General features: G+C 45.7%; 1 protein-coding gene across 2 annotated transcripts in view; it reads left to right on the top strand.

Moving 5' to 3' along the window:
- Positions 1-22,821, top strand: part of bnc1 (basonuclin zinc finger protein 1) — a 32,242-nt gene that overhangs the window by 3,496 nt on the left and 5,925 nt on the right. The window contains exons 2-9 of one of the 2 annotated variants that reach the window (XM_080768581.1): positions 13,701-13,803; positions 15,845-16,080; positions 18,283-18,705; positions 19,443-19,666; positions 19,935-20,181; positions 21,200-21,495; positions 22,071-22,093; positions 22,146-22,520. In XM_080768581.1, coding sequence (XP_080624707.1) covers positions 13,701-13,803; positions 15,845-16,080; positions 18,283-18,705; positions 19,443-19,666; positions 19,935-20,181; positions 21,200-21,495; positions 22,071-22,093; positions 22,146-22,520 — 1,927 coding nt within the window. Of the gene's footprint in view, positions 1-13,700; positions 13,804-15,844; positions 16,081-18,282; positions 18,706-19,442; positions 19,667-19,934; positions 20,182-21,199; positions 21,496-22,070; positions 22,094-22,125; positions 22,521-22,821 lie in introns of both variants that reach the window. The other variant, XM_080768582.1, reaches the window with a different exon arrangement.

Raw genomic sequence — 22,821 nt, 5'->3', positions numbered from 1 at the left:
TACAGGGCGCGAGTATGCGTGTGCACACACATGTATACAGGGCACGAGTATGCGTGTGCACGCACGCGTGCAGGGCTTGTGTAATTGAACCGTTGTGGCGTGGGCTGAAGAGGCTCCTCTATCACTCTCACTATTAAATATAATGTTGGTTTCTCTCTATATTTATACTGTCTACATCTCCCTCTTTCCAAATCTCTGTTCCTCTGTCTTTACCTCCATCCATCCCAGGCCCCTCCATGCCTCCTCTCTCCTTACCTCCATCCATCCCAGGCCCCTCCATGCCTCCTTACCTCCATCCATCCCAGGCCCCTCCATGCCTCCTCTCTCCTTACCTCCATCCATCCCAGGCCCCTCCATGCCTCCTCTTTTTACCTCCATCCATCCCAGGCCCCTCCATGCCTCCTCTCTCCTTACCTCCATCCATCCCAGGCCCCTCCATGCCTCCTCTCTCCTTACCTCCATCCATCCCAGACCCCTCCATGCCTCCTTACCTCCATCCATCCCAGGCCCCTCCATGCCTCCTCTCTCCTTACCTCCATCCATCCCAGGCCCCTCCATGCCTCCTCTCTCCTTACCTCCATCCATCCCAGGCCCCTCCATGCCTCCTCTCTCCTTACCTCCATCCATCCCAGGCCCCTCCATGCCTCCTCTTTTTACCTCCATCCATCCCAGGCCCCTCCATGCCTCCTCTCTCCTTACCTCCATCCATCCCAGGCCCCTCCATGCATCCTCTGTCCTTACCTCCATCCATCCCAGGCCCCTCCATGCATCCTCTGTCCTTACCTCCATCCATCCCAGGCCCCTCCATGCATCCTCTGTCCTTACCTCCATCCATCCCAGGCCCCTCCATGCATCCTCTGTCCTTACCTCCATCCATCCCAGGCCCCTCCATGCCTCCTCTGTCCTTACCTCCATCCATCCCAGCCCCCTCCATGCCTCCTCTCTGGGTGTGAGTATCTCAGTGTTTTTTTTAGGACTGCAGCATGCAGGGCCTCAGGGCACAACACAACACAGCAGTGCTATAGGGCCAGGCTCCGTTTGAGCTTCGTTGTGTGTGTGTGTGTGTGTGTGTGTGTGTGTGTGTGTGTGTGTGTGTGTGTGTGTGTGTGTGTGCGTGCGAGCGTGTGTGCATGCGTGCGTGCGTGCGCGAGGCAGGCCGCAGCAGCCTGCCAACCCAACAACCAGTCAGCTTCATTAGGTTCACGATACTCCCTCCGTTCCGTCCGTGAGGGGCTCGCGCTCCAGCCGAAGCCCCTCCAGCGACTCCCAGAGCGCGATTCAACCCCCTCGTAGCCCCCGCCCAACCCCCAGCCCCCCCCCCACCCCAAAGCCACAGCCCCCCCCCCCTCCGCGCTCCGCGGCGCTGGCTGCCACCGAAAGGCTTGTGAGGATTTGTCAGCCAGATGTGACAAGATTGTCAAGAGGCTGAGAGAGGCTGAGAGGGGGAGATCTGATATTAATCAGAGCGTAGCTGGGAGCCAAACTCTCTCAGACGCAGTGTACTAACATGTTCGTCTCATTTACTGCCTCTCTCTCTCTCTCTCTCTCTCTCTCTCTCTCTCTCTCTCTCTCTCTCTCTCTCTCTCTCTCTCCCACAGCACAGCTGCCCCCAGACTCGGGGCTCTGCTCTTGTTTGGGAGGACACACACACACACACACACACACACACACACACACACACACACACACACACACACACACACACACACACACACACACACACCAGAAAGCCAACTTAAAGTTTGGCATGTCCCCATCGCACCCCACCCCCAAACCTCAAGCTTATCTCTTTTTGACTTTCTATGATATTTCATGTTTTTTTTTAAGAGGCTATATTATCTTCTCACGGATGTTCAGGTAATGATTTCCTTGTTTTGGGGGGTAGGAGGTTGTGCTTAAACATCGTGCGTGCGTGCGTGCGTGTGTGCGTGCGCGCGTGCGTACGTGTGTGCGTGCGTGCGTGCGCGAGTGCGTGTGTGTGTGTGTGCACGCATGCGTGCCCGTGCCGTGCATGCATGTGCTTGCGCACACTTTGACTGACTAGCTGTATGGTTCTAAATAATGAGTTTTTCATGGTGTCTTTGGGGTGTATAGCCTCTTAATAGGCTCACACACACACACACACACACACACACACACACACACACACACACACAGTCACACACACACACACACACACACAGCCTGTTACTACATGCACAGCACTAGACTGCTCTCGTCCTTTCACCTCCTTTGTCGTGTTTAAGGCTCTCCATTTTCCACTGATGCACACAGAGGACTTGACACGCTGTTTTTACTGAAATCCCATGGCTTTATTAGCCATGGGATCCTTTTTATTATTATTATTTACTCTAGATATTACAGAGTTCAGTATTCTAAATACAACAACATAATTCATAGTCATTTTCTAAATGTTTCTTTTTAAATAGACCTGAGGACGATTCTACAAATGCCTTCTAAATCCTGACAGTTTTCTGAAAAACCTCATGTTTCTACAGTATGTCAGTGGTACTCAACCTTTTTCATGTCAAGGACCCCCAGAATTATCTGTATTTGGCTGCGGACCCCCATCTGAAAATATGTAGTTCCAGGGACCTCCCAGAAGCAAAACTTTGAGTTAAAAACTTTTACTCTGAAAGAATATTTATTCAAAGATTTGCAAGTGGTATGTGTCTTCCCTAGTCCGCGGGGGGACTTCCTTTTCGTTGTAAATCATGTCGTTACTTACTGTACGGCATGCAGATCAGCTCAACAACTTTGCTCCAACTTAAACTTGTCTTCAATTAGCATTTTTACTAGCTCCCTGTCAACACGCTGCACGTCTCCACTTTGAAAGCATAATTAATTTATGTATTTATAAGTTCTGTACTTCTCTTCTCTACATAAAGCAGTACATACATCGTGGGGCTCTTTATTAAATGTTTGTCTTTAGTTTTTATGTTATTAAATAGGCTTTATGTTTTATTTATTGAGAAACGGTATTTCATGTTCTTTATGTATGTGAGTACCAGTGTTGTTTTTGGCAGCAAATTTCTGTTTTTGTTTTAGTCATTAGTCTCTTTTATAGTTGTATTATCTTAATTTAGTTTTAGTCACATTTTACTCATCCGGAATATTTTAGTGTTAGTCTAGTTTTAGTCAAGAGTTTACATTTCGTCCCAGCGCGACCTGTTGTGAGCTTGTAGAGCTGCTATTTACAGTAAAATGGCTTGTGTAGTGTGTACAATGGCAAAGGTCTTTTCCTTATACTGTATCTCTTGTCCACTAGTCCCTACCTAACACTTTAGTCTAGTTTTCATTTGTTGACAAAATTGACAGTATATTTAGCCATATTTTAGTCATCATAGCTTAGTTTATATTTAGTGTTCAAGTGATTTACATGGGGAAAAATGACAAATACAGTGATTCTGATTCTGATTGGGAAATATGCACAGGCACAAAAACAGGCCTGCAGCAGCGGGTGATTGTTAGTGCTGCTGCTGTTGTTCTAACGATCTTCATCCATACTGAAAAATCCTGCATTTTCATTTGTATAGTGTTAAATTCCCATTCAGGAGGGGAACCCCTTTTGGTGTTTTAAGCATTGTTATACTTTAGCAAGTATAGTAGCAGATCTACATTTTCAAGAAAAATCTTGAAAATGTGGCGCAAATCTTTGAATATATATTCTTTCAGAGCGAATGTTTTTAACTCAAATCTCTGATTCTGTGGGGTCCCAGGAACAACATATTTTCCGCAGCCAAATACAGATAATTATAATTCTGGGGGTCCTTGACATGAAAAAGGTTGAGCACCACGTTTTTCAGAAAACGTTTTTCAGTTTGTTGTTTTTTTGTTTGTTTTTTTAGAATCGGCCTCAGGTCTAAAATGGTTAAAGTGTGTTAAATGAGCACTTTTACTGTATGGTGCTTTTTTTTTCTCTCTTTTTTTAATGAGTCATGAATCATGATTATGATTGTACAGTATCTTAACACATTTAGACCTGAGGCCCAACTGTCTTCAAAATCAGTTTTTATGGAAAAACCTATGATCCTGAATATCAGTGGTGCTCAAACGTTTTCATGTCAAGGACCACCAGAATTGTTATGTATTTGGCCACAGACTTTGAGTATACAGTAACATAATGGTTGAAGTGGTTAAAATCCAAAAGTGACCCAGATGCTTTCCCGATCTATACGGGTTAAGAAGGGAGGACTTTAGTTGTCGGGCCAGGCTGTTCCTGGTACCATGCTGTCTGTCTGTCTGTCTGTCTGTATGTCTGTCTGTCTGTCTGTCTGTCTGCCTGTCTGTCTGTATGTCTGTCTCTCTGTCTGTCTGTCTGTCTGTCTGTCTGTCTGTGTCTCTGGCTCTGGTCAGAGACAGACAACCGCCACAACAGCAGATAATAATAACGGTGCCTTTAAAAAATTAAAAAAGTTATCCGATGCATTTAAATTCAGGTTGCAGTCTCTACTTTCAAAGTATGATAAATGATTTATATATCTGTCCTAAAGTAGCCTATATGATGAATGATTTATATAATATCTGTCTTACTAAACTCTGAAATGGAGTAATGGAGCTCAGTGCAAAATCCATTAGCTGATTGCATTGTTATTTCATCCAAAAACAGAACTACTTACACGTCATAATTTGTCATGCATAATGACATTGTCCATATTCATTGTTCCTTTTCAATATTCCATTAATATGAATTAATAAGGGGAAGACTGGTCCAATTTGGGGCTCAGTTTTAGAATTATTCTGATATCTTTGTTTAAAGATTAAATTTAAAAGCCATGAAACAGAAAAGTGTGTCGAGACGTTTGACTTAATTCCACTTTTCATGGTTGAATGTCCTGTTAATTATTTGTGAAGCGATCAACCTGCAGTAAATAACAAGAGGACCTGTGTGTGTGCGTGCGTGCGCGCATGCGTGCGTGCTAGATTCTACACACTGTAATAATTGTGTTAATATACCATATAGAACATTATTATTGTCACTGAAAATAAGTCCTGTCCACCAATCTGAGCCCCTCGTTTATCCTTCCTGTCAGAGACACGCTCACTTCTTCTTTTCCCAGAACACTAATTAGCTCGTTAACTGAATAATGGACAACCGTTAAAATCTGATCCTCTCTTTCAGTGCTGTGGATGATACTGCATGTGATTGTTCAGTTATTCTCTCTCTCTCTCTCTCTCTCTCTCTCTCTCTCTCTCTCTCTCTCTCTCTCTCTCTCTCTCTCTCTCTTGGCAGCAGCGCAGCTTGTTTCTCATTGGGTGTCAGACAGTACCAGTCAGGCATGTTGCTAATTGATTAGCTTTCCACTGCATTAGGCCAACGCGTCCCGTCCATCCCCACTCTCTCCCTCTCGTCCGGGGCAGCTGTTGCATCCCGTTCCCGTCTCACTCTGTTGTTGAGTCTGTATAAAGCCAAGCATGTGTGGCTGTTTTGGACATATGGCGGGATTTATTTTAAGAGCCAGAGAGGACTATTTTAATTTTTTTTGTCAAGGGTGTTATGGCTGTGGCCATGCTATGCAGCGGTGGCCTGCAGTTCAACAGCCATGACGATACTACATAACTGGCATTCTGAACAATTTAACTCCATCTGTGTGCGTTCCGAATAGCTCCCCATGTGCACAATGGGAGTTTTTATGTTGAAGGCTATACAGTATACAGCCATTTCTCTTTTGTTGGCTGTTATCTGTTATACAGCGGCACTGTTGATTTCATTGACAACTCAACGACTAAATATATTTATAATTTCGTCAACAAATAATATAACTATAGACTAAAATGTTAGGTAGGGAATGGTGGAGAAGAGATCCAGTAGAAGTGCTTTTATGTTTGGTTGCATCAGCCATTATGACGCCATCAAGGCCTGCCAAAATCAACTGTAGATTTAGTCGACTAAGATCTTATATTTAGTCTATTAAACTATATAGACCAACACTAAAACCAGATTACTAAAATATGACTAAAACTAAAACTTTGTTGGCCTTTAGTGAACATGCAGTAGGCTGACAGGACATCGGGGGAGAGAGAGAGATGGGGAATGACAAGCATGCAGCAAATGAAGGTCGTCGGGATCGGGAGTCGAACCCACGACACACTGTCACGGCATCAGCAGGTGCCCCGGACCGCTAGACTTACTAGCCGCCCAGGCTAGTGAACACATTTTTAACCCATTTTGGACTGAGGTCCATAAAACAAAAAGGCTTCTAAATCCTAAAAAAATCTGGAAAATTCCAAAAAATAGCAGATCTACAAAGCTCCTAATGAGCTTGTAGATCTGCTATTTTACATAATGCTTAAAACACCAAGAGGGGTTCCCGCCCATTTAACCGTTGGATGAAGCTGCATATAGCGTTGAGGATCGTAGATGTGTTTGTTAATCTACGTCAGTCAGATCAGATAACAACAACACAAAGCCAGTGGAATACTACAGTTTACAGAGATCCACATTGGGGGGGGGGATGTTGTTTTGTTCACGCTCTTGTACAAAGGTATGATGTCTGTCCTGCCTTGGGTGTGCACGGGCACGCACGCACGCACGCACCTCCAGGCGATGTTATCGCTCAGTCGCGGGGCGTCATGGTACGCTGCATTGCATTCTTATCCTCCCTGTGCCTCCTTCTCTCCTCTCCTCTCCTCACCCCCCCTCACCTTTCTCCTCCCCTGACTCCTCTCCTCTCCTCTCCTCTCTCTCCTCTCCTCTCCTCTCCTCTCCTCTCCTCTCCTCTCCTCTCCTCTCCTCTCCTCTCTCCTCTCCTCTCCTCTCCTCTCCTGCACCCTTCTCCAGCTGTTGTCCACTCTGCCTCCCTTGGACTAGCCATGCATATCTCCTCCTCAGTGTTGGCAAGTAACTATAAGTAACTTACCTAAAGTAATGTTATTACCTTTTTTCACAGTAACTATTAATGTAATGTAACTAATTCCTTGGTGTGCGTGCTGTTGGCCTGTTGCGCGTCCCCTCACTGTAGAGCGTGCATGTGCACATCTTGTTACCCGGGGCAGACCGGGGGGTTTTCCACATCACCCTCATCACTGAAGGCTCCTTTAAAGGTGTAGGGAAACGGAAAATGGTGGACATTTTATTTTGCAGTTTCACCCTGAAACGCTGGTTCTGAAGTTTCTGAACCAATCAGAGCGTCGCATCCCTCCAGGCTATGGGGTCTCAAAGTCTGTGACTTCCTGCACGTGAATTTCGTTTGTAAACAAAGTGACAGGGAGACAAGCCAGCGGATTATTTTAACCTATACACAATATATACATATTTTAGTGTGATGATTAACTTTAAAACAAGTATAATATACACTGTCTGGATGTCATCTTGAATTTAATTATAGTATATTTATATATATATATAATATTATATATATAAGTATAGTTATTTAATCAAAACCAGCTGTGGAGGAGGAATCAAGAAGCCTGGGAATATATATAACTGGTGAGCTTAATTTTTATTGGCTTTTATCGATGTGTATCTCTACACGTCATCATGCAGCACGTTTTCGTTTTCAGGAAGTAATTAAAAAAACATTTGTATGGACCACGGATATGGTCTAAAAGTGTGAAAAACTTATTTTTCATTTCACTACGCCTTTAAATGAGATCAAACAGAGTGTGAGGAAGAAGGATGTGAGTGGAAAGAACCATGCAGGGACCGGACAAAGCAACTAACTGTAGTTGAACTGTAAGATTACAATGTAAAAATGGACCTGTAAGTGTTGTTTAGTTTTCATTATATTTTTCTTCACAGCATTGTGGTTTATCAGGAAATAAAGACACTGTTTAAAGTCCAGGAAGTAGAATGAGACTGCTCTGTCACAGCCTGGGGTTCTGGCGCAGGCCCAAGGTCGTGGGCCTGTTCTCTCCTCGTCATCAGTGCCCATACCCGTGTGTGTGTGTGTGTGTGTGTGTGTGTGTGTGTGTGTGTGTGTGTGCGTGTGTGTGTGTGTGTGTGTGTGTGTGTGTGTGTGTGTGTGTGTGTGTGTGTGGGGGCGGGCCTTGTTGGTGTCGTGACTCGTATAAATGCCAGTTGTTACACTTGATTGCATGCGGAAAATGGCAGATAATCTCCCACTGGGACGCGTTGTGAGTGTCGTAGACCAGCCTTGTTGTTAAGAGTGTCCGCCTTGAAACTGGGAGGTCGGGGGTTCGATCCCCGGCCGGGTCATACCAAAGACAAAGAGATGGGTCAAATGCGGAGAATGCGGAGAACATATTTCACTGCGGTAACGTGTGACTAATCGTACGACTTTGACTTTGAGCTTGTAGATCTGCTATTTTCAGTGTGCAACACCTGAGTGAGCGCAACCACACATAACATGACTTGTCTTTTAGTTCTACCGGATCCCTTCTCCACTTTGGATTGGTGCGTGTGCGTGCGTGTGTGTGTGTGTGTGTGTGTGTGTGTGTGTGTGATTGTGGGGGGGGGGGGTATACTTCCTTCGTTCATATAAATGAGTGGGAAGGGCTAAATGAATCATTATGTTCACTAATATGGATGGAGCTCGTTAACTTTGATTGATAAGGAGCACCTTATCGATCAGGCTTATGGAGCCGGGTTCTTTGGGTATGTCGGGTTTGGAGTTCCATCCCTAGTCAGTAGTCACTAGTGGAGTTGGAGGGGCTAAATGCAGACTAGTTGGCCTGCTCAGATCAAGCTCCTCTTCACATGTGTGACGGCCCCCTGTACTGGGCCTTTAGACTACTATGGGGTTCTCTGTGTGTATGTGTGGCTGTGCCTTTAGACTACTATGGGGTTCTCTGTGTGTATGTGTGGCTGTGCCTTTAACCTAATGCAGTGCTGGATTAGAGGGCGGAGCCAGAGATGATGAGTGGAAGGGGAGACACCTGGCCAGTGTCCTCCCCAAACACTATTTAAGAGACCTTCTCTCACAGAACTTCAGATCTGTATTTCCCCACAGGCTGCAGGGGCGGCTGCAGGAGAGCACCCTTGTTCTGTTGTTTGTTCAACTTTGTTGTTTTGGTCCTAGGTTTTGGGCAGCATGTTTCCCAATGGACTTTATTTTTTATTTGTTTCTTCACTGGGCACACTCACATGTCTTAGGAATGGGTGGACCAAAGGAGAAGTTCCCAACTTAATTAAACAATGATGAAATATTAAAGAAGTTACTTTAGCTATTGAAAAATAGCAGATCTACAAGCTCATAGCGTGGCACACAAAATGTGGCGCAAATCTTTGAATATATATTTCAGAGCGAACATCTTTAACTAAAATATTTGCTTCTGGGGGGGGGGGGGGGGGGGGGGGTGTCCCTGGAACTACATATTTTGAGATGGGGACTGGGAGTAGCTCAAGTTGCCATAGATTGATGATATGCACATGGCTGCCATCTTGCCAGCAAGGTGCTACCTAGGTGCAACTTCCCATAGACAGCCCATTCATCCAAACAGAATAGTCAGTTAATTGTATTAAATAACGTCAGACTCACCAACATTGCAGCTGTACGGAAAGCTTGAATTATCCTCTTTCTATCTGCAATGTGTTCCATGGTAGACATATTATGAGCTACTTCCTGTCAAGACATTCCTTGCAGATGATTTTTTTTCTAAGTGCTGGAGTTTGTAAGTGTTCGTTGACCATCACTCAACAGCCCATGTGAACCACCTGTTTAGAATTTGCACATAATGCAGGGGGCAGCATGAGAGCTTCCAAACTCTGACACTTAGAAAAATAATCATCTGCAAGGAATTTCTTGACAGGAAGTAGCTCATAACCAGGGACGACTCCTCCCTCTGGTGGAAGCTTAGCCCCCCCCTACGCCCCCCCTCCAAACAAGCCAAATTGACTGACTTCTATGTAAACCAAGATTATTTAGCACCCCCCCCCCCCCCCCCCCCCCCCCCTCTAAATAGCCAGCCCCTCCATAGCACCCCCAGTCACAATTTTCTGGAGCTGCTCATAACATGTCTACGGTGGATATTTATTAAACAACTTTGCACGTATAGTAAGACGATAATTCAAGCTTTTCGTACAGCTGCAATGTTGGAGAGTTTGATGTCATTTAATACAATTAAATAGGACTTTTCTGTTTGGATGAATGGGCTGTCTATGGGAAGTTGCTCCTAGGTAGCACCTTGCTGGCAAGATGGCAGCCGTGTGCATATCATCAATTGCTGTACTTCTCCTGTTCTCTATGGCTGTGAATGCTGGACACCAACACAAGCTCTACAGAAATCCCTGGGCAGGTGCTACACCAGAATGTTAACGTATGGTACTGAACATCAACCAGGACGAGCACATCACCAACAAGCGTCTGTACGGGGCATTACCAAGTGGATCAGAGAAGATACGTAGCAGTGAGGAGGATGAGACTAGCTGGCTAGCACGGTGGCACAGTGGGTAGTGCTGTCGCCTCACAGCTAGAAGGTTCAGGGATCAGGGGGCACGGTGGCACAGTTGGTAGTGCTGTCGCCTCACAGCTAGAAGGTCCTGGGATCGATACACAGTTGGTAGTGCTGTCGCCTCACAGCTAGAAGGTCCTGGCCGGGGGCACGGTGGCACAGTCAGTAGTGCTGTCGCCTCACAGCTAGAAGGTCCTGGGATCGATTCCAGCTGGGACGCTGTGGGTGCTGGCGGCGTGTTTCCTCCCCCACATCATCAGTGCTCATACCCGAGGCGGGGTTGGTGAAAGGGCCTTTCTGTGTGGAGTTTGCATGTTCTCCCTGTGTTCTCCCCGTGGCTCTACACACCCTCCGCCAACCTAGTCCCCATATATGGGGACTAGGTTGGCGGAGGGTGTGTAGAGCCCAGGATCACATTAGAAAATTGACACACTGGTGAAAAATGGGTTACAAAATTGCGAGATAAAAAATATTATAAAAAAGAAACTAGCTGCGTGGCCACTGCCACTCACATCCAAGAACTCCCGGGCCAAAAAGCTTGTACTGTGGGAATGAACACACGGGCATCGATCGACAGGACCTACCTACGTGGTCGTACTAAAGAAAGAAGCCAGTTCAACTTATTTGTAGCTTTGCATCTTTGTGTCTTTTGTACAGCTACAAACATCGGATTTGTTTTGTAGCTTCACGTCGCTGGCTTCCATTGAAATTAAAAGGTAGATGTATCTTTGTCTCTGCCTGTGTGAACACAGCCTTAGGGAGGGACTAGTCAAAGTCAAAGTCGTACGATTTGTCACACACGTTACCCAAGTGAAATTTGTTCTCCGCCTTTGATCCATCTCTTGGAGTGGTGAGCCGCAGCCGTGCCGTGCTCGGGAATCATTTGATTAGTTGAATTGAGATCCATGCAGTAGGACTAAAAGACAATTCATTTTATGCTTGGTTGCGCTCGGATGTTGCCCTGTGTGAGCTTGTAAATCTACTATTTTCAGCATGCAACAAAGTGTAAAATCTTGCTTCTGTCTATCTCTCCTCTATCTCTCCTCCTCCTTCTCCTCCTCCTTCTCCTCTATCTCTCCTCCTCCTCCTCCTCCTCCTCCTCCTCCTCCTCTATCTCTCCTCCTCATCCTCCTCCTCCTCTATCTCTCCTCCTCCTCCTCTATCTCTCCTCCTCATCCTCCTCCTCCTCTATCTCTCCTCCTCTTCTGTGTTAGCCTGATGTAGAAACCCAGTTACAGGTCTTTGCGCGCTAACTGCTAAAGCATGCCACTCATGTATTACTGAGGCTCTGCTGATCATGCATTATAGATGCAGAGGGAGAGGGAGAGAGAGAAAGAGAAAGAGGGAGAGAGAGAGTGCTAGCAAAGCGCGGCCGGCAACTCTGTGGTTTAGCATGTAGCGCTAACAACGTTGGCTTTGATCATAAATCTGATGATGCTTCTCCCCAGGCTCCATGCTTGTGTAAATGGTGGATTTGGCAGCGCAAGCTCGCTCAGAGGGGGAGAGAGAGACAGAGACAGAGAGAGAGACAGAGACAGAGGCAGAGTCGTTTTTTCCCCCCTCTATCTGTGTGTTCTCGCTCTTTTCTATATAGGGCCGCATTCAAAATGTGAGCTTGTCTCATTATTTCCATTCATTTTTATTATTAATATTAATATTAATATTATTATTATAGTATAATTTTTTTAAAGCGGGATGTACAGGCTCAAACACTGTATCATTGCCACAGACACACCCTACTGTTGTCACAGGGCAAGACAGGAGAGAAAGAAATGTATAGGCCTACTCGAGCAAAATGACTTCTTTCTTTCTTTTTTCGTTTTCTTTGATTTATTCAGGGAAGCCCATTGAGAGAAAGCTCTTTTAGTTTTTTCCTTTATTGATAGACTGAGTGGACAGAGAGAGACGGGGGGGGGGCGGACCACTAGGCCGGCCCGGGCCCATGGACGCCCTGGTCAGATAAAACACAATACGTATATTGAAAATAAACATTAACAAACATTTGAACAACATTACAATGTCACAGACGTAAATAAATAATAGCATTATGTGAACCAGGTTCGGTCACCGTGTATAGTGTGTCCTCGAGAATCACCCTACTGTAAATGTCTCTATATGGTGACCCATCGGACCAGTTTCAGAGAGTCCTGAAGTTTGTTCTGTGTGTGTGGAGCAGTGGTTTTTAACCAGTAGTCCTTGAGCAGGGGGTTCCAGGAGGTCCCCAGCTAAATGACGGAGAGTTTACCAAATGGACCATTATAGATCTTTAACTCTCGAGAGTGTAAAATGAAACCAAATGGATTTACATTTTTGTTAAACATCACAATTGAAAATAATTGTTATTTTCATCAACATCTACCAGTTATCTCTGGTACCAACATCAATACAGCATGGCATTGTGGACAAAATTGTATCCAACGATAACAAAATATTCTTTTGTTTTGGGTCTGAGAGGCTAAATGTTATCAAATGGTGGTTCCGTGGCTCAAATGCCAACTATACTATATAATGGCATAATGGAAATTCACTGGTGTGGAGCATATAGTGAATGAAAGCAGTCTTTCCTTGTTCTTCACTGTTCTCACGTGGACTGGTGTACGCGTGTCTGTGAACGTGTTCAACTAGAATCTTGCGCACCTGCGTTCACGCTCGCGTCGTATACGCCACGCGGTCCATGTTGTTGTTGTGTCTCCGTGAGTATCGTGTGTCCAAGTGAAACACACACACACACAACCTGTACATTTAGAACGAAGGCACACAGCGATGCGCGTTTCCGTGTTGTTTCTGTGGTGCCTTTTTTTCTCTCCGTGAATAAGAGAGAGAGTGGGTTTTTTAGGGTAATTGTTGTTGAATCGCAATGTTACACTAGAGAATGTGCTTTACCATCATTAATGTTGAGCCTGCCTGCGCGTTACTGCAGGTGTTATGGTACGGCCTTATATAGCTGCCTGACTCAGTGATGACACATTTACTGCAGGTGTTATGGTACAGTATGGCCCGAATTATTTTCTTGCGGGTCCCCAAATTATTATTATTATTATTATTAATATTATTAATAGTAATGAGGGTATTTATAATAATAATAATACATACAATGTTTTGTTTAGCTGAGTAACGATTTCATCGATCGATCTTACTTCGAGGCACATGGTTGAATTTTACTGCTCCGTATACCATTTGTACAACCGCTGCTACACGGTTAAATTCTAACTTTCGCCACTGGAGATTTGACAATGTGTACTGTAAAAATGCTTACCCAAGTGTGTGTGTGTGTGTGTGTGTGTGTGTGTGTGTGTGTGCGTGTGCGTGTGCGTGTGCGTGTGTGCGTGTGCGCACTCTCTCAACAGGCTATCTGCTGCACGTTGGTCAACTGTAACTGTGACAGCTTCAAGCCTGGGAAGCTGAAGAGGAGACAGTGTGAGAACTGCAAGCATGGCTGGGTAGCTCACGGTGAGAAAACTACACTCTGGGAGGCACTAACACTATAGGCTGGCACACAACACCTTGAGTAGAAAAACTATTGGAAAATATATATCTAACTGAGTACTATTGCATGTGTATAGTGCGTGCGTGCGTGCGACTGAGTGAGTGAGTAATGGGCGGCAGTGGCTCAGGAGTGACCGGATGGGAACTGTAAGGTTCCCAGTTCGAACCCGGGCTCCCCCAGAGTTAGTGTCGAAGTGTCCTTGAGCCAGACTCTGAACCCCTAATTGCTCCCGATGTGCAGGTTGGTGCCTTGCATGGTTTCCTCCACCATCGGTGTGTGGATGTGTGTATGAATGGATGAATGAATGTAATGCACAATCTAAAGGTGTACAATTGTGTGTGTGAATAGGTGAATGTAATTCACAATCTATGTAAAGCTGGATAAAGGAGCTATATAAATGCACCATTGTGTGTGTTTGAAAGTCCACCCTATATTTTCCCTTGTTCATGAAGTAACACAACTGACTACAGGCTCATGCCAAACCTATGTAACTTAGGCCTCTTAATTAACATTAATTGATTGAAAGATTTATTAACAGATTGGAGAATTACATTACATTTCAAATAAATAATGTTTTGATGGATAAATGCAAAAGGATTTTATCGTTATTATATCGTAACTCTCAGGCAGAAACTGATTTCCGATGTCCGCTTGTTATAAAGCCACGTCACACACCTGCCGTATCAATATGGTACGACAGGGTTATCGTATCCTCGATATATTAAACCATTCTGGGCAGGAACCCCTTTTGGTGTTATATAAAGCATTATGTCATACTTTAGCTATTGAAAAATAGCGACCATCTCCATATAACACGTCAAAGTCCCGTTGCTTTCTCATTTTTTCTTACCCTTTACACGAGAACGCACACGTTATGCTATAATGTGCTATTATGCTATGATGTCGCTAGGTGGCGATAACGGGCTGCCAAATAGACAGGTCACCCACGTACAAGAAGAAGAACCCCTTCACGCAAGCCTGCGCAACACGGCTCCGTCTTTTTGGCAAATCTAGAACTTCCTGTTTGAGAGCTAGCAAATTTAAGACATCCGGTTGCTTTCAGAATAAAAGTTCCGTTAATTAAATAATGATTACATTACATTATTAGTATTATTATTACATTACAGCTATTGTAAATACACACATTACGTTTCTGTGTAAAAATAAGTAATTAAATAACACAGAAACATAATGTGTGTCTTATAGCATCATTTAAATGCTTAATTTGTAGTTTTAATGTGCAAATTAAACTTTTTTTCAATACTCTAGAGGATACTCTTATTTTGAAGAGATGGTCTTAAATTTGCTAGCTTAGATTTGCCAAAAAACAGTGCCGCGCAAGCAGCGCAACACTGCTCTGCCCAGAGCATGCAGGCAAAGCGCGCCACGGGATGGTATATATTTTATAATACATTAGGCTACATAAACGCTGCTGCCGCGGCTGCCGCCTATCACAAGGCTTTTTATTTACATCATGGTTTTACATTTACCATCGCTGATGAGCAGCACTTTGTAGGCGAGGAGGGAGGCTTGTTCAGGAACTCCATTATATCATAATTATATGGCTCTGCATCAATGTAATAAACATAATGCGCTGTGAGCCAACGTGAGCCATGATGTCATAAGTTTTGCGGATTCACCGTTTTGCCTGTTTACACGGAGAAGGGATAAAACGGCGTTCTCAAAGATTTCCACTCTGGGAGGTGGTTTCACTTCGTTGCGTTTTCACCTCCTGAGAACACGGTGCTCGTCTAAATGACAGCAGCAAACCATACTTTATTTTGACGTTTTATATGAACACCATCCTCGTGTAAATAGCACCTTAGACAGCATTTTATGTTGACTTAGATGGCAGTTTATGTAGACTTATAGCATTTTATGTAAACATAGCACTATATAGTATATATGCATAATGTAAGTCTATCTGGATTAAGAGTGTCTGCGCTAAATGCCTAAATTGTAAATTATGGTGCGTTTGCCCCCCCCCCCCCCCCCCCCATGCAGCCCTGAGCAAGCTGAAGGTGCACCACATGTACCAGAGCGGCCAGGTGGAGATCGTCCACTCCAACGTGGTGTTTGACATCTGCAGCCTGATGCTGTACGGGACGCAGGCCATCCCCGTCCGCCTCAAGATCCTGCTGGACCGCCTGTTCTCCGTCCTGAAGCAGGAGGAGGTCATCCAGATCCTCAACGCTCTGGACTGGACGCTGCAGGACTACATACGAGGATACGTCCTGCAGGTGTGTGTGCGTGTGTGCGTGTGTGTGTGTGTGTGTGTGTGTGTGTGTGTGTGTGTGTGGCTGTGCATGGCTGTGTGTGCGTGCACGTGTGCGTGTGTGAGTGTGTAGGGATGGAGCTTGTTAATTTTTATTGATAACGAGCACCTTATCGAGGTGCCGGGTTCTTATCGAGCCCACTATCGAGTAAATACAGTACTTTTCTAACAGACAGAAGGCAATTCACCTTTTTACATTTGGAAAATAATATTGGAGAAACTGTCAACTGGTTAATATGTGTACCGTCACATTAAAACCCTCCTTTTTGTTTACCCGGGCAACGCTGGTTGGCAGGTATCAATACACTTTTAGACCGACATGTTTGTGCCAGCATTTCCATCGCCTCTTGTCATGATTGTTTGAACATGACGCCATGGGCCGCTATGCTTGATAACAGACTTGATAAGCCCAAATCGTATTGATACCAGGTACTTCAGGATGAGGGGGGGGTCTTGGCTTTGACTCTCAAGCTAAAGCTATAAGATTGGCCGACTGCTGCTGGCCCGGGCCCGGCCCCCCGTAACGGCCCGGGCCGTTATGGCCCATGCGTAACGTCATTCCATATGCAGCCTCTCCCTCACTTCGATTAGTAGAACATCATCAAGTATTCAGACTGGAGCTGCGTTTAATTCATTTAGACCTGAGGCTGATTCTAAAACAAATGTCTTCTAAATCCTAACAGTTTTCTGAAAAAACAATGTGTCTATGTCAAACTATGTGTCTATGTCAAACTATGTGTCTATGTCAAACTATGTGTCTATGTCAAACTATGTGTCTATGTCAAACTATGTGTCTATGTCAAACTATGTTTCTATGTCAGTGGTGCTCAACCTTTTTCATGTCAAGGACCCCCAGAAATACCTGGATTTGGCCGCCGACCCCCATCTGAAAATATGTTGTTCCAGGGACCCCCCAGAAGCAAAGATTTTAGTTAATAAATATATTTTCCAAAGATTTGTGCCACATTTTCACGTTTTTTCAAAGAATAGCAGATATACAAGCTCGTAGCGCTGCACTCGGTGCCGCACAGATAATTCTGGGGGTCCTTGATATGAAATAGGAACCACTGATATAGGAACATAGGGTTTTTTCCAGAAAAATGTGAGGATTTAGAAGACATTTAGTAGAATCTGGTCTCAGGGTCTTAATGGGTTAATTCATGTTTGCTCGTCTAATGGCCAGCGAAGAGTCTGAATACTCGACAGGCGCCTCAATGAATGCTCTGTGATGAAATATTAATCATGGTTACGGCATGCAGCCGCGAGCGCGCCCATGACTTTCAAAGATGCCCCGTTCCAACTCACATGTGATTATCCTGGGCTGGGCGGGGGGAGAGGACCCACTTGATCAATGTGCGCCCTCTGATCTCCCTTCCATCTTGTGCGTGCGTGCGTGCGTGCGTGCGTGCGTGCGTGCGTGCGTGCGTGCGTGCGTGCGTGCGTGCGTGTATACTGTATGTGCAGTGGTGGAAAGTAACATTTACTTAACTCATGTTCTGCTAAGGTCGACATTGGACGACTTTTATTTAAAGTCTCCTCACAGTGAGGAGTTTATAATGCATCCTGCCCTAACCTAACCCTATAGGACATTATCTGTGCTCAGACTAGCCTGTGTGAGTATGTTGTGTCACTGTGTACTGCATGTACATGCGTGTGCGTGCATGTACTGTATGTGTGTGTTCTCAATGTCCTGATACTGTGCTGATGGAGAGAGGGGCTAAATCCACATGATTTAAATGAAGAGAAATGAACCTGCGACATGAAACACATGGTGACTGTGTAATGAGCACTCCCTGTGTGTGTGTGTGTGTGTGTGTGTGTGTGTGTGTGTGTGTGTGTGTGCGCTCGCGTGGCTGCGTCGCGTGCTTGCGTGTGCTGCGCTGCCTGCTTGCATTAACTCTCCATGTGACTCCTCTATTTAGCCCAGCCTGTCAGTCTGTCTTTATACAGTCATCTGGCCCACACTATGAATATGAATGAGCTTAATGCTAATGACAGCCTTAAACCCCCCTTCTTTCTTTCACCGCAGTTTCAATCTACTTCACTCCGTGGCCCTTTGTCACACGGGCCACATTCTGTGGCTATACCTCTCTCTAGCCTTAATAATGGAGAAGATAATATATCATGAATGAATACTGAAAGTGAACTGAAGTGAACTGTGTTGCAGGACGTTGCCGGGAAGGTGCTGGACCGCTGGGCCATCATGACGTTCGAGGAGGAGATCGCCACGCTGCAGCAGTTCCTGCGCTTCGGCGAGACCAAGTCCATCGTGGAGCTGATGGCGCTGCAGGACAAGGAGGGCCAGGCCGTGCTGGTGCCCAGCACGCGCACCAACTCCGACATACGCACCTTCATCGAGCGCAGCGCCCCGCGCAACCCCAACCTCCTCACGCCCAAGATAGAGAAGCTCAACAACAACAACAACAACAACGTGCACCACTTTGAGAACTTCATCAACAGCATGGCGTTCATGCTGCCCTTCCAGCTGCTGGGCTCCGTCCCCGCTCCCCTCCTGGGCTCGGTGCCGGGCCCCCCGGGGGGCCCTCTGCTGCAGCACAACCCCTCCTCCCAGCACAACCCTCCGCTAGTGGTGGGTACCTCACCATAGATATGTATCACAATATTGATTGATTGAAATATTTATTCACATTAATTGATTGAAAGATTTATTAACAGATTGGAGAATTACATTACATTTCAAATAAATAATGTTTTGATGGATAAATGCAAAAGGATTTTATCGTTATTATATCGTAACTCTCAGGCAGAAACGGATTTCCGATGTCCGCTTGTTATAAAGCCACGTCACACACCTGCCGTATCAATATGGTACGACAGGGTTATCGTATCCTCGATATATTAAACCATTCTGGGCAGGAACCCCTTTTGGTGTTATATAAAGCATTATGTCATACTTTAGCTATTGAAAAATAGCAGACCTACAAGCTCGTAGCTACTACGTCTATTTCCGCCTTTTTGGGCGCATTTTCGCATTTGACCTCCAAAATTTGGAGGTCAAATGCGGAAGTGCAACCGAGCGCTCAATGTTAAAGCCCAGCTGCACAGGGTTTCCTGGTCATGAATCCACGGGTCCGCCTGCAGTCCTTCCTCTTACCACTAGGGCCCAGCGCTTCAACATTGGAGTGCCTAGCTGGCCCCTTGGGGTCGGCGGCCAATTAGGCTACATTATACTTTTTGGGGTCCTCGACATAAAATGTTGAGCACCACTGATATAAAAACATTATATTTCAGAAAACTGTCACGATTTAGAAGACGGTTTTTAAATGTCGATGTCAGGTCTAAATGGTTTAATTGAACACGCTGCAGATGGAGCCGCAGCAGGGTCCGAGACACGGGGACGAGCAGCAGGGTGGTGGACCGCGGGGGGACGTCCACGGCCCGGCGGTGTCTCTGCTCCACCCGCCCACCGAGAGCAGCCTGCTGGGCTCCAGCTCGGCCTCCTTCACCTCCGACCTGGAGCGAGAGCGGGACAACGGCATGGACGGCCTCTCCATCAGCACCAAGATGGAGGCGGAGGACTTCCCCACCAGGTCAGAACAAGAGTCTGGGGGTTGTAGTTCATCGTAGTTTAGTTTTAGTTACCGTAGTTTGGACCTTTTTTTTGTTTAGTTTTTATTGGTTTTAGTGTTAGTTTTTTCAATGTTTTTTCTTTTTTTGGGGGTTATTTGTCAGGTGCAGGATTCAAAATCATGCAAGCATTATTGTGTAATAAAAACTAAATATACCATTTAAAAATATATTGTTTTTTTTTTTTTAAGTCCATTCAATAACAACCCTTTGCTTCCCCCCTCCATGCAGTGACAACTACTCGGACGGTCCGTCCACTCCCTGCACTCCCTCCATGAGCTCCGAGGTCATGCAGATGTCGCCCGAGACCAAGCTGCGCTGCGGCCTGGACCGCAGCGGAGGCGGCGGGGCGGGGGGAGGCATGGGGAGCGGCCTGAGGAAAGGCCGCGTCTACTGCAGCGCCTGCGAGAAGACCTTCTACGACAAGGGAACGCTGAAGATCCACTACAACGCAGTGCACCTCAAGATCAAGCACAAGGTTGAGCCCAACCCCAAGGTTTAGACACAACCCCAAGGTTGAGCCCAACCCCAAGGTTTAGACACAACCCCAAGGTTTAGACACAACCCCAAGGTTTAGACATAACCCCAAGGTTTAACCCCAAGGTTTAGACACAACCCCAAGGTTTAGACACAACCCTAAGGTTTAGACACAACCCCAAGGTTTAGACACAACCCTAAGGTTTAGACACAACCCCAAGGTTGTTTAGACACAACCCTAAGGTTTAGACACAACCCCAAGGTTGTTTAGACACAACCCTAAGGTTTAGACACAACCCCAAGGTTTAGACACAACCCCAAGGTTTAGACACAACCCCAAGGTTTAGACACAACCCCAAGGTTTAGACACAACCCCAAGGTTTAGACAGACACAACCCCAAGGTTTAGACACAACCCCAAGGTTTAGACAGACACAACCCCAAGGTTGTTTAGACACAACCCCAAGGTTTAGACACAACCCCAAGGTTGTTTAGACACAACCCTAAGGTTTAGACACAACCCCAAGGTTTAGACACAACCTTTCCATATCAAGGCAAATTATTTATTCGGCATTTGAGCCACAGAACCACCATTTGACGACATTTAGCCTCGCAGACCCAAAACGAAATAATATTTTGTCGTCATTAACCCATTCTGACCTGAGATCAGATTCATACGATGTTTCCACTGGACACACACTGGTCTGATTAACCCATTCTGACCTGAGATCAGATTCTAAAAATGTCAGTTGTTCTTCGATTTTTCTAAAATAGCAGACCTACAAGCTCGTAGAGCGCCACTCGGTGGCGCACTATGAGCTTGTAGATCTGCTATTTTTCACTAGCTAAAGCATAGCATGATGCGAACACCAAAATGGGTTCCCGTTCAGAATGGGTTAAGATAAGATGTTGTCCACTATCCATTCTGCATTGATGTTAGGAGAGATAACAAGCAAACGTTTAGAATCGACCTCAGGGCTTAATAAACGTGATTTGATTAGGTTTTTATCTTTGATCCAGTGCACCATCGACGGCTGCAACATGGTGTTCAGCTCTCTGCGCAGCCGCAACCGCCACAGCGCCAACCCCAACCCGCGGCTGCACATGCCCATGAACCGCAACAACCGCGACAAGGACCTGCGCGGCGGCGGCCTGTCCGGGGACGAGGGCTCCGAGTCGGACAACAAGAGGTCGGACTACGGCGGCTGTGTCCCGGTGTCCTCCGCACTGGACAGCCACAAGGCTGTGCCCAGTTACATGGTGAGCCACGTGGACCCCGGACACAACAAGCTGCACAGCTCCTCCTCCTTCCCAAGGTGAGAATTTGATTCATTTTTTATTTAGCACAGTATAAAAACAGTACAAAAGGGAAGATACGTAGAAAGAATAATAATAAATGGCTAATACGAGGCCTCAACCTGTGGATAACAAAACAACAACAAAATATTTGAATGCAATACATATCATTTACAGATAACATGATTGCATAGTATAAAGAAAAGGTCTAGAACAAGACAAAAAGCTTGATTATCTATAACATGAATCGTCTGATCATTGGATTTTTCATTTTTAGTTTTAGTTTTGTTTTGATTATTATTATTCTTTTTAAAGGACCACTTCACCACTTTTCAACCTATCTTCATATAATAGGTCCTCACTAATAATCATGAAAAAATGGCGCAATTGTTTTCTACTCGGTCTGTGTCTCATAGGAGGGCTGTGAGCAGACGGATGTCAGGTTCTTAGCTTCCTTGTGATTCTTGATGACTATTTATTTTGTTCATGTATTTCATGTATTACCGTTTGTTCGTCTTGTTTACTGTAAATCGTTATGTATAAAGAGATTAAAAGCGTCTGCTAAACTGTAACTGGTCCTTCCCCGTGCACGCAGCATGGGCCAGAGCGGCATCCTCTAAACTGTAACTGGTCCTTCCCCGTGCACGCAGCATGGGCCAGAGCGTCCTCTTCCCCAACCTGAAGACGGTGCAGCCGGTGCTGCCGTTCTACCGCAGCCTGGTGACTCCGGCCGAGCTGGCCAACACGCCGGGCACCCTGCCCTCCCTCCCCCTCCTCTCCTCCTCCGTGCCCCTCAAGCCCGCCACCGCCGCCACCACGCCCATGATGGAGTCCTGCATGGCCAACAACAACAACACGGACCACCACCACCACCACCACCACCCCGTGCCCAAGAAGAAGTCCCGGAAGTCCAGCATGCCCATCAAGATCGAGAAGGAGGCCATGGTGGAGAGGGACGAGGGCACGGAGCGCCACCCGGGGAGCAGCTCTGAGGACGAGGGCCCGCCTCCTCTGCAGATCCTCAGGGACAGGGAGGGCTACGACGGTAAGAGGTTATTACTGTAGTCCCTCCCCCTTTCAGAACAACGAGTGGTCCAGGAAATGAATCTCAATGCATTTTGCCCATAGGCTTTTCTTAAAGTATTTATTTAAAGACGGTTACGCCGCAGACAAAGCCAACTCGGATCGTGACAAATCATGACAATGAACACAATGTTTTGGGCCGATCAAATAATTTATAAGAAGGAAAACAATAGAGTGTTGTCTCCTGCCTTTATTTTCTTCTTTCTAATGATTTGATCGGCCCAAAATATTGTGTTCATTGTCATGATTTGTCACGATCCGAG

This window comes from Protomyctophum bolini (assembly GCF_963924005.1).
Source record: "Protomyctophum bolini genome assembly, chromosome: 1".
In the NCBI taxonomy this organism is placed as follows: Eukaryota; Metazoa; Chordata; class Actinopteri; order Myctophiformes; family Myctophidae; genus Protomyctophum; species Protomyctophum bolini.
The sequence above is the reverse complement of the archived record's forward strand: the minus strand, read 5'-3'. Positions and strand labels throughout refer to the sequence as shown.